At 35.2% G+C, this 13,297-nt stretch overlaps 1 protein-coding gene across 1 annotated transcript; it reads left to right on the plus strand.

Moving 5' to 3' along the window:
• Nucleotides 1-874: 874 nt before the first annotated feature.
• On the plus strand, nucleotides 875-3,610 carry LOC140587481 (POU domain, class 4, transcription factor 1-like). Its single transcript, XM_072708739.1, has 2 exons — nucleotides 875-1,013; nucleotides 1,357-3,610. The coding sequence occupies exons 1-2, from the start codon at nucleotides 891-893 to the stop codon at nucleotides 2,332-2,334; spliced, it is 1,101 nt and encodes a 366-aa protein (XP_072564840.1). The 5' UTR covers nucleotides 875-890; the 3' UTR covers nucleotides 2,335-3,610.
• Nucleotides 3,611-13,297: the final 9,687 nt, after the last annotated feature.

A 13,297-nucleotide genomic window follows, 5' to 3' on the forward strand; every position in this document is an offset into this window, starting at 1 on the left:
ACAGTTCATGAATTAAAGTTTAATGTAGTGATTAAACGCTTGTAAAATATACATGGATTTGTTACATTAGTATAATTACCCAAAGCAATGTACATCTGTTTTTTTTCATACCTTACACTCTAAAATGAAATAGAATTAATTATTTTTAACATGTTCTTTGCATGTTCTGCATGCTGCAAAGAAAACATTAACACAAATTACATATTTAACATTACTACTGTACTACTACCCACATCGATAAGTAAGCTTTAATGATAAAGTTTTCTAAAGTCAATATAAATTCAAGAAGTTTATACAACTCAAGTTACCATTTTGTAATTTCATGTTAGTAAAATTTCATGAGGTTTGCTTCTAAATTCGACTTTGTATTTATTGTATTTAGGTTTCTTGCGTATTAACTAATAATACGCATCAGTGATTTAAAGTAAATTTGGGCCTGCAGTTTTGAACCATGTAAAACGGATTCCGTGTCTTTAATAATGCGCTGGGTCTACAGGTGTTGAATACACGCTTTTCTGCCTCCAATAAGCTATACCGACTACTGTGCTCTACATATTGACTTAAAAACAAAAGGAGCTTCTGTGCCTAACGCGCTTCGTATTTGTCAAACCGTGGTGTTTAACGTCTCGCGAGAAAAGCCGCATATGCTTGACGAGATCTGAAGGGCTCAGGTGTAAGAGCTCCTCTTGTCCCAGCAGTAAGGAAGAGTGAACGGATAAGTGCGACCGAGAGCCTGCAGACACTGCTGTGTGATCTTCAGACTCAAACCGGAACTCAGCAATACAAACTATTGCATCATTATACCACAACGAGATCCGTAGGGTTCTTAGTTTTTTTTTTTTTTTTTTTTTTTTTTAATTTGTTGGCTTAATTTTTAAAAAGCTGTAAATATGATGTCGATGAACAGCAAACAACCACATTTTGCTATGCATCCAGCTTTACCTGAACACAAATACACCTCTCTGCATTCCAGCTCAGAAGCAATAAGAAGAGCGTGCCTACAAACTCCACAGGTAAATACACTAAACTTTTCGGATTATTTTATACCAGAGCATGCGTGTATGGATAATAATAATAAAATAATAATAATAATAATAATAATAATAATAATAATAATAATAATAATATACATTGTGCACCCTGTCCAGTTAGGAGTGGTATACCGCGGCAATGCTGGAGACCTTTTGAAAAGGATGGTTTCCCTCTGACATTTCTCTTATATTCATTCGGAAATTCGATATTATACAATTACTATTATTTATGTGTTTTGTGTTGACAGGATTTCCCAGTCGAGTGTAACAAGTGTAACATATCCATTTCCCCTGTTTTTATTTCTTACTCGCTTTCTGAACACAGCTACAGAGCAATATATTCGCTAGCCTGGATGAAACTATTCTGGCCCGGGCCGAAGCCTTGGCGGCAGTGGATATTGCAGTGTCTCAGGGCAAGACCCACCCGTTCAAGCCCGATGCGACTTACCACACCATGAACAGCGTGCCATGCTCGTCAACTTCCACCGTGCCACTTGCACATCATCACCACCACCATCATCATCATCACCATCACCAGAACCTCGAACCCGCGGATCTTATGGACCATATCAGTCCTCATTCGTTGACCCTCATGACTGGAGGACACGATGGGGCAGGTGGTGGTGGAGGAGGCGGCGGAGGAGGTCTAGTATCCTCCGCTGCGCACCCTCACTCACACATGCACGGCTTAAGCCACCTATCCCACCAGGCTGCTATGAACATGAATTCACCACTTACTCATCATGGACTATTACCGGGCCACCACGGAAGCGCTCAAGGTGCGTCGGGACCTGCGAATAACGGGCTTCCTTCTATGAATGATTCGGACACCGATCCAAGGGAGTTAGAAGCTTTCGCAGAGCGCTTCAAACAACGGAGAATCAAGCTTGGGGTAACCCAAGCGGATGTTGGTGTAGCCCTGGCAAATCTTAAAATTCCTGGAGTGGGTTCTCTTAGTCAAAGTACAATTTGTCGATTTGAGTCGTTAACGCTCTCACACAACAATATGATAGCATTGAAGCCAATTCTTCAAGCGTGGTTGGAAGAGGCCGAGGGGGCTCAGAGAGAGAAAATGAACAAACCTGATATTTTCAATGGGGGAGAAAAAAAACGCAAGAGGACCTCCATAGCGGCTCCGGAAAAAAGATCATTGGAAGCATACTTTGCTGTTCAGCCTCGACCTTCATCAGAGAAAATAGCTGCAATAGCAGAAAAATTGGACCTGAAAAAGAACGTGGTACGAGTGTGGTTTTGTAACCAAAGACAAAAACAAAAACGGCTGAAATTTTCTGCAACGCATTAATTAAGTGTAGCTACTTTTACCACAAATATAGGGACCAAGTAATACACACATCGTTTCAGTCTTCCTTTTTTGCCGAAGGCTTTTCGTGCGATGTAGAGATTATTAAAATAATCAGTTTTGTGAGGCGTCCACGTTTGTCTTATTATTTTCACATTATTCGTGAATGTGAAGCATACAAATAACAGGTAATCCACTTCATTTTCTTTCTCTGTTGGTTGTATGGAAAACACGACTTAAGTCCATGTTGCCTTTTAAATTCCACTGTCAAATGAGGAGACCAGATAACACTTTTAAAAATGAAATAGCAATTATTAGCATAACAGTGGCATCGAAGCAAATAAGAACCTTTCACTAGCATGCGAGACACCACTGCTGTCATACAAACTTTAGTGGAATTTGCCTGGTTAGTCCAACGGATCCAATTGCAAGTTGTAAACAAAAGAATGTGTTCATCGCAGTGGAGATAACTATGAAATGATAAGAGCATTTAAAGATATACCTCCTTGTCGATAACAGTGGTATGGGGTGTGAATTATAATAATAAGAATTATTATTATTATGATTATTATGCATTATGAATAGGCTATATCACCACTACTACTAATACACTGGGAATTTAAAGTTAAATTTTAAATATTTAAATTTTTTATCCAGAGATGTATTTGTTCATACAGTGTATATCATTTCAGTCATTGCCCAATGTTGTAAAAAATTTGCATGATTAAAAAATGAAATTATGAAAACTGAAATAAGAATTTTGCCATATGGGTGTAATGTAAAGTTGATTATCAAATTTTTATTTAAAATTTGCACTAAAATCTATAGTTATTTAAAGGTACGTTAATCAGATTCACCGAAATGGGCTCCTGTACTGTATATACAAATGACAAAATCAGTCACTTTTTTATTATTATTTTGGCTTGTCCAAATGTAATTTTACATTTGCATGATTCCAGTGGGTTCTGATAAAAACTGACAAGTCTGTGATATGGTTTGCTGTGCAAACACTCTATGCATTACATTCTTAAATAAAAATAAAATCAAGCACTACACATAGTACCTACAAATAGTCACTGTTTACTGCCCGTTTCCACTTATAACAACTTTTTGTCGTGTTGACCGTTTAAAGAAATTACGAGTAATATTTTATTTGGTGCACTTTATGTTTCTAAATTGTGCTTCTGTGTTCATCATGCAGTGCCTATCCTACTACTGTGTTCTGTTTATTTATTAATTTATTCGTTTATTTGTTTTGGTGTTTGTTTATTCATTATTGTCTCACAGGTATCCCCCTTTGTTGTTTTCTCTCTATTACTTTAAATTAAATTAGGCCTAGTTCTCTAAGCCAAATCTAGTAACAGGGATATGTGTCCCGGATATCTTGCAAATAAAAAAATACAAAAACGTAGTTGCTTTGTGTGAAATCTTTTTTCTTGTCATGCAGACGTTAACTGCCAAAAAAATCTTTTTAATTATTATTGTTTGAAAATACGCATGTCTTTTAAACTTAGCTTATAATAAGTACTGATATTAATTCCTCTTAAAGGTTACAGTTATACGAGGTACACAGTGGTTGTGTATGGCTCAGTACTGAAAGTGCAATAAATTGACCGTATGTCTGTAAAAAGTTACCACAGAAACAGAACAAAAATCGACTCCTGTTGCACATTATTATTATTATTATTATTATTATTATTAATAATAATAATAATAATAATAATAATAATAAAGGCAAGTTCTCTTACGTTTTATACTTTATGGCGTCGCCCTTCATATTAGTTATTTCCTGACAATTCCCAAACTAAATTCTGTAACACTTGTTTGTACTATTTGTTTTCTTTACGATTTCTTTCCTTTTATTGGATTTAAAGAAAATCCCCTTAAATGGTCGTTTAAAAGTTCATAAATATTATTAGTTAATGGTAATTTAAAAGTTCAAAAAAACGAATGTGTTGAAGAACATTGAATTATTAGCAGCTTTAGGTTATTAGCAACTTTAACCAGCAGCAATAGTAATAATCATCATCATTCTTCTTCTTAGTCTTCTTCTTAATAATAATAATAATAATAATAATAATAATAAGCTCAGCCAAACGGCAATAAAGAACAGACAAATTTAGACTCAACTGTCACCACCAGTCAGAATATAGCAAGAAGGGTTAATCTCGGAAAGAGAATAGCAAAAAGAACAACTAGCCTACATTTGTGTTTCAACTGGTCAATTATACTTCGCTTTTAAGATTATTCTTCAAAAAATCAAACGGTACTTCTGGGGAGCGCTTCACATTTCCTTCTTTTACAATGAAATGTTAAATGCGGGCGATGCAATATTAATCGGTCGTTGCTGATATAAAATGCAATATTTTAAGACAGCTAACGGGGTTTTGAAAGAATCTTCTGATGAAAGTGGTCAGAGCTGTACACTAGAGAAAAGCCACGTATTTATTGCTTTGTTTGGCTTTTGGCTACGGAGAAGAGAACGTTATGTGAGTAAAGACATTTTGGCCTACTTTATTACAGTGGAGACTTTTACATCGAAAGTAATTCATACATACATACACATTATATATTTTTTCGTATATACCCCTTCATTAAGTTTTTATCATACTTATTATGTAAAGTAATCCTGTTTCGTGTGAATTCATTTGCGGTTTTTTTCAGTTGGAATAAAAGCTCTTTTTCTATTTTGTTATTTTAGTACAGTTTTTATTTTTAATCTAAGTATAGCTTAAATTGTTCCATCAGTCATTGATCAATTATGACACTTCACTTATTTAGCTTCTACATTTCTTATGTTTGTATTTTTATTATTTTCTTAATATTTTGAAAACTTACTTGAAGAACCCTTTTCTTATGCAAGCCTACTGTACTTCACAATACACTTCAACAAAACTCCACGATACGGTAATATTTCAGCACCATGAACAGCTCCCTTGCAAATTGAAGAGTAATGCATTATTGAAAGCCTATATCAAACAGCTCTGGGGTGCTGTCTTTCTGTGCCTCAAAATGAAGTCTGACTGTCTGACTGCACTAAAGCCTCTAATATGTTAATAGCCGTAGGGGATGCCTTAGGTACCAATCCCAGCTGCCTCGTGCACCATATGTCAGTCTGTTTGCCACATGGATCTATTAATCAAGAAAGTTTTCATCAGCAGAACTCCACAATATCCCACCTTCAAAATTCATCCAACAAGAGTAGAAATCAATCTTTGTAAGGGGAACATGTTTCCTGGTCTTGGATGAGACAATAAGGTGATCAGAACCTTGGAAAGTTATGGTTAACAGAAACTGTTCCCTACAATTCAAACTGTGCCATATTGTCATTTAGTTCAATTTCGGTTGTATTGTCTTCTTTCACACAAAATAGCCTGTTAATTGCATATACCATGGGTGTCGTTAGGTCCGATCAATATAGCCCCGAGTATTTTAAGCCTAGCCACGAGTATTTTAACCCCCATGCAAATTTTTCTTCATTCAAAAAACAGTAGAGCAAACTTGACCTACCCCTGATCTTTTCAATAGCGAGAAACTCCCCAGGCATATACTATCTGTGCAATAATATAATTTAGTATAGGCCTAAATAAATTAATTTATCTGGAGCGCAAACTTTTAAATAAATAAATGAACAAACAAACAAATGAATGAATGAATGAATAAATAAATCAGGTTACAGAGACATGTTTTTTGAACTTCTAAAATGAAAAACAACATCTGTAGTGGTATAATTAACACAAAAATTTCAAACTCATTGCACATTATTTGGGAAATGAACTGCAGTAAAGAAAAAAATAGGGGCATCTTGGATGTTGCAGGACTCTCGTATTTATCAATTTCATGAAAACTTAACAGATACCTTTTTTTAGCATTGGTTTTAATTTTTAAAAATTAGGCTACCAATCGGGAAGAAATTAACCAAAAATTGAATGCAAATAGCATTTATTTTACTATCAGACACACAACGATTTGTTAAGGTGTGTCTGTTGTTTATATACTCATATAATGCTTAATATCTGAAAGGAATATGTAAGTCATTTAGAAACTAGTTCAATTTCGGTTTTATTGAATCTTCTACATTTAGGGTTGTATCTGAAAGGAATATGAAAGAAAAATTATTATTAATAGTGAATATGAATGAACTTCTAAAACAAACTAATGTTTAAATATATACACACACCAAATATTTTTTTAAATATTAATGTAAACTCATTTGGATAGACTTGAAGAGCTTCTTTCCACTCATTGGACTATCATGCTTATGATAAGAATGATCACGAAGACTGACCTCAGAATAGAAATGTAATCACTGGGGCGAAGGTGTAGATTCTTGAAATCTGTATTCATTTCAGCCCTCTATTTGCTTTGTAGCCAAGCAGGACCAATGAGCCTTCAGTCTTCAACCAATGTTGACGCAGCTCCCAAATTCAACTGAAAGAATTGTAGAAATGCTGGGGATGCTGTAAAGCGCTTTGGGACAATGTAATGTTGTGATAATGCGCTATACAAAAATAAATTTGTTGTTGTTGTTGTTGTTGTAGAAACAGATGGACAGCATATTTATCTGATAAATCCATAATTTTAACAAAAAAAACTATTTGAGGGACCATACTTCACCCCTTATTCCATGTATTATGATGCATTCAGAAATATAGAATGACATCAATAACCTCTTTGCATGTAAAAAATGGGTGGCGTTCATGATCTTTCCATTATCTGAACTTCAAGAACGTGTTTCTTTTTTATTGCATATTTTGAATACGTAGTCTCACACAACTCACTATGTACTGAACAAAAATACACAACTGTTTCAGGTTCATTTTAAGTGATGAAATAAGTCACAAATCAATAGAACAGGAGTGCCAACTGTGGTACAGACTCAGCCCATCATGAGACTTGTCACTTGGGAGCCCATCAATACATGTTACATGTTTCATGCGCCAATAATCTTTGAAGTGACAGTAACTCTTTAATGAGTCTTAAAGATTTATCAACCTGGCATTTATCCCTCTAATACTGGATTCCTTGAACAACTTTGACAATTGATCTTCTTGATATTAAAGTATTTGTGTATATGTTGTATAGTTGTCTCATACTGCTGGGCCACAGTGACGCTAGTGTGCTTTAGCATTGCAGTTCTAAAGTTTCCATGACATCATTTGGACAGGAAAAAAAGATTCCAGGGAGAAGCAGGCTAGTCATTCAGAAGCACATTAAATATTTTATGAAGAGACAGAGAAGATAGGAAAGAAAATGGTCAGAAAGGTTAGTTCAACTCAATTTACAGAGCTTGGGAATGCTTTGGCTAGGCAGAAGTAGGGAGGAATAAATGTTGAAATCCACCTCTACTAGCAGCAACTTCACATTCCTCACAGTCTCACTTTAATTTACTCTTCTTCTATATGGATATTATACAACAGTATTGTATTTATAATATATTTGCACAACTGTGGAAGAAAAACATCCACAGATTAACTGGCATAACACTTCAAAATTCAACATTATTTTCAGACTATAGAATATTTCTACTTTATTGTTAAAAAATATTTAAATTACTATTACTTATTACTGTCCTTTCACATATTTGGAGGAAGAATCTTTGAGTAATGCATAATTAAGCCCTCATTATATACATGAATGGAGATTAATGTGCTGATTGGGCTACCAACGGATAGTCCATTGTGTTTCAGATGGAAACAGCTTAGCGTTGGGCTTGGCAAAACTGTTAATTAATTACAGCTTTGGATATATTATACTCCCCAATTCTGAGTGTTTGTTTTTTAAAACAAATAATCTGTATTTAATATCCATCATCCATATCTAATTTGTGTCAAAGGTACTTAGATGTTAAGGTAATTCATTACAATCTAATCTTGGCTGGCCAAACTGGGTCATGTGGAGTCTCATCTCCTTGATAATTGTAATGCACACTCGCAATAATAATGATTTTAAAGAAATCCCTGGCATAATAATGACATATTAAACATTTATTCAGTGTGATAGAATATGGGCACCCCTGCATTTGTGAATTCTGAACCTAATGATTATTTACTAATGATTATGAAGTTACTCTATTGTTCTGTGAAGAACCTCAGGGACAAATATTCCATTGAGCTACACAACATTCAGCTCAGTGAAACAATACAGAATATTCAAAATTTAATCTATACCACGTATACATCTGTTTCTGTGTATTTAGATAGAACTCTTCATCATGCCATTCTGTATTAAGAAAATTCCATCTTTGTAAAATGTCACATCCTTTCTAATGAACATTTTTACTATATGCAATGGTTCTTGAAATTCTAGCTTTGGTTTAAATAGCATGAATTAGAAGCCAATAGCAGAGTCACATCTGAGCTCAGTCCCGGTCAAGCCCTGGATCGTCTTACTGGCATTGACTGAGCTGTGTGCTTTCATTAACATTTCTTCCCCTGCAGCAGGCATAGACTGCAATATCATCCCCAGTATCCAGTTTCAGTAATAGCAGTTAGATTAGCATTTCATTGTAGTATTACCAATCTGTGTGATCTCCAGAAATAGCAGTTTAGTGATCTGGATTGCCACAAAGGTATTCACTGAAATGTCACGTTTTCTAAGTGTTTTTACACAGGCTGAAATATGAACAGGGTGACATACATAGAAGACATCAAAGAAATGACATAATTCTCTCTGTACCCACCTAAAACTTTGATAGTTAAACTGATAAAACTGAAGCATAGCTTATACAGTGCAGCAGTAAATGATAATGTTTTGGTTCTGGCTAGTACTGATTGAGCTGTTCATGGAGAAACATCAATGTACTGAAGAGCACACACACACACACACACACGGCTAAGGTACCCCTTTCTTACTGGCAAAATATTGATTTATTATTGAAACCTAAAATATATCATAGCAGTGTTTCCCGATTACTGTGATTGATTTTTATGTGCTATTATCGGATATCCTAACTAATACATTCCAACACCTCATTTGGGTACTATGAGCACTAGGAACAGCCTCAACTGATTATCTTCAAAACTGGCTATGCTTATTGACCATAACAAGGACAAGAGGAAGAATGAGAGAGGGATAAAGAGGGGAAAAGCTTGTCAATTAATAATTCAAAATGAAAACATACACAAAGAAAAATCAATAACTAAAACCTGATATTAAAGTCAAATTAAATGTGACAGCAAGAGGTACCCTGAGTCTGGCAACGATATACTTAGAAGTTTCTGCTAACAGGGATAGAAAGTTAGCCTGTTTTTACTGTCACTTTTATTTCAGTCACTAAAAAGTTGTTACAATTCATACATACAGAAATGTAAATTAATGAAATCTGATTTTTTTAATATATATATATATATATATATATGTATGTATTTTTTTTCTGACACCAAAGGTTGGTCCAAATCAGCAGTGGTGAGAGAAACATGCATAAACGATTTTTACATTAGTAACACAATTGATTATGTTTCGCTGCTTTAAAGGTGACCAAGTTTCAAAAGACCAGTGAAGAAAACAATGAATTCCGTTCAAAGCAAAATTTACATTTTGGAAAGTGCAAAAATTCCCCAGAGTTCTATCACTTCGATCAATTCTTACTCCATTCCTACTGTGTACTTGTGAAGAATAAAATGAATTTGTTCCCATTTTTATTTTTCCCTCCTCATATGTGGTTGTGTATATTTTCATCTATAAATATTATTTTGGTCTTTTAAAATCAGTGCCAATACATTAAATTAATTTTAACAAAAACATTGTAAAATACAAAATACAAAGCATGTAAATTATTTTGGTATTAGGGAGTTATTACATTTATTTACCACAACAGTGTTCTACGTATATAGGTTTGAATTACTTTGTCATAATCAGTCAGCTGTAAACTGAAATACAGATGTGGACAAATTTGTTGGTACCCTTCTACAAAAAACAAAAAAAAAAACACAACTATCTCTGAAATAATTTGATACTGACAAAAGTTTAATAGCATCCCTTATTGTTTATTCCATATTTAACAAAAGTCAGACTTGGCTTTTGATTATTGACTCAGTTGAATATTTTACATAATTAAATGAATGAAAACAATAATAATTATAATTATGTAACCTTTATTGTCCTTCATGAGAAAATTCTTTTTACGCCTCCATCAATTTGCTCTTTGTAGAACAAGCTGTCAACGAAGGGCAGCCACCTGTTGGGGATGCCCAGGGAGCTTGGGTTAAGGACCTTGCTCAAGATCCCGCAGAGGCTGGATTTGAACCGGCGACCTTGTGATTACAAGCACACGCTGCCCCGATGGTATAGACAAAAATGATGGTACCCTTAATTTAATATTTTGTGGCACCACTTTTTGTAACAAGCGATCTCTGTACTTCACAATGAGACATCTGCATTTGTCAACAGGTAGCCCACACTTTCTGAGCACAAGCTCAAGCTGTCTCAGGTTTGAAGGGTGACATCTCCACACTGCAACTGTCAGGTCTTTCCATTGATGTTCAATAGGATTAAGATCTGTGCTCATGGAGGGCCATTTAAGAATAGTCCAATGTTTTTTTTTCTCAGGCATTCTTGAGTGCTTTATGTTTTGAGTCCTTTATGTTTTGAGTCCATATCCTGTTGGAGGACTCATGACCTGCTACTGAGGCTGAGCTGACTGACGCAGGTCAGTATATGTTTCACTCCAGGATGCCTTGGTAGTCTTGAGACTTCATTGTGTCCTGAACAGATTCAGGTTCCCTGTGCCAGATGCAGCAAAGCAGCCCCAAAACAAAGCCGGGCCCCCTCCATGTTTCACAGTAGGTATGGTGTTCTTTTCTTTGAATACATACATACAGCTGATGTGACTGGCTAAAAAGCTCCAGTTTTGTCTCATCAGTCCAAAGAACATTCTGTTAACATAGTGGAGCCCTCCTGGGTCTTCTTCCATGGAGCCCATTATTGTTCAAAATGCAATGGATGATGTGATCAGAAAGTGACATACTTTGACCTTGGAGCTCAGCTTGAATGGTTTTGGATGGTTTCCTCGGCTCTTTTTCTACTATCCTTCTGATAAACCTGGGGTTGCATTTCCTCTTGCATCTTGGGAGGTTGGCTACAGATCCATAAACCTTATAGTTCTTAATAATATTGGCAACCGTGGTCAAAGGAACATAAAGCTGCTTGCAGATGGTCTAATAGTATTTACCTTTAACATGGTTATCTATAATCTTCCTTCTGAGCTCCTCAGATAGCTCTCTCCTTTGCTTTCCCTGGTCCATGTTCAGTGTGGTGCACACAATGATACTAAACAACACAGTAGCATGATATTTCCCTTTAATAGGCTCAATGGCTGATGAAAAACTTGAAGGCACCTGTGATACTAAATAAGGTTAAACACTTAGTTTGAAACATGACTATAATGCAAGGATAAAGTCTTTTTAGAGGTACCAACAAATCAGTAGATACTATTTTAGCTTATCTTATAAAACAACAAACAATTTCTTTTCACAATTTTTGGTTTATTCTATCATATACTAAAGACATGCCGTTATATATATTAGACTATTGCTTTTAATTGAATCACTTTTCAGGAGAAATGAAGCATTGTTTCAATGAGCTGTAAGGATACCAAAAAATTTGTCCACGCCTGTATATTCAAGTTTTATTTCCATGGATTCTGTCCCATGCATTTACTTGCTACTTAATTACATGTGTCACTGCTGCTCAAACTTTTATCTTGGTGACTCATATTCTTCCCAAAAATCCCATGTCAGGACACGTCATGCAGCCATCATGTGAAACTGTCATTCCTAATATATCACTGTGCTGAAAGACACATTGCATGACTATACATGTCATGTTCCGATTGTTCCAATCCTCGTGTGTGCCACGCCCCCTCGTTTGCCTCGTGTGGAATCCCTGTGTCTTCAGACAGTCCGTGTCTGTGTGCTTCTCGTTAGTCCAGTCATTAACATCTATAACGCTGTTTTTGTGTCTGCGAGTTTGCCTGATTCCTTGAGTCCTGTGCTTGCTTTCCTGCTCCAAACTTGTGCGCTACCTGAAAATGCATTTATGAAGGTCAGACTGAAGATCTTGTTAAAATATTCAACCCCTCAAGCAGTATTCCTGCATGATGAATCAAGACTTCTTTTCCATTGTAAATGTGACCAAATATACTTACGAATTATATTAAAATTGTATTAGCAGATATGATTATTTTGTTCATTTAGTTTAACAATTGCCTTTACTGCTACTATAATTATCCAGTCTTGAGAAGCACTACAATTATTTTAAATAAGACTGTTAAGTAAAAATGATGTCTCTCTGTGTAGTCTGAATATTGTTAATGTTGTCTCATCAATGTCTCATCATTGATTTGTCTTTTTAGGGTTTTACTTTGTTGGAAGATGTTGTGTAACTGTTACTCATATCCTACTTACACATACCTGGACATTCATCAGAAGCCCAGCATAGCCGCACTTAAAGCCATATGATTGTAATTTGCTATTTGTCTCACTTGTATAACACTATGGACAAATTCTAAATAATATAAATGTAAATGTTCACTGTTGATCAAGGTATATTATAAAAAAAAATATTAAAAAAATAAATGTAAATACAGCTGATGGAATGGCCTTATCCAGTATATTTTACACTATATACTCAGATACCATTTCAGTCTAGTGTTTCATATCTGTGAGATGTCACCACTGGGTCCCTCTGACCCATTTTGATCACTTGTGATGACTAAGGATGACAGACATTTCCTTGCTTTGAGCAACACTGAGATCATGTTTCTAGCATTCTGGAAAACCAAATTGGATAACTTCTCCTTGTCTACTGGGATGAAGACTGCATGGTCTGTAGCATTGCCAAGAATTAGTTAAATCTCTAATAAATTAACACAGAATGCTGATAATATCTATAATTGGCAGAAAGAACAATTTCTACAGGCAAGGAGACATATTCACATATTATTGACATCTATGTGTGTCTGTGA

This window comes from Paramormyrops kingsleyae, unplaced genomic scaffold, assembly GCF_048594095.1.
Source record: "Paramormyrops kingsleyae isolate MSU_618 unplaced genomic scaffold, PKINGS_0.4 ups274, whole genome shotgun sequence".
Classification (NCBI taxonomy): domain Eukaryota; kingdom Metazoa; phylum Chordata; class Actinopteri; order Osteoglossiformes; family Mormyridae; genus Paramormyrops; species Paramormyrops kingsleyae.

Coding starts and splice junctions, on each gene's coding strand:
- LOC140587481 (XM_072708739.1), top strand. CDS start 891: ATGATGTCGATGAACAGCAAACAACCACATTTTGCTATGCATCCAGCT. Junction 1,014..1,356: donor CGTGCCTACAAACTCCACAG/GTAAATACACTA, acceptor TTCTGAACACAG/CTACAGAGCAATATATTCGC.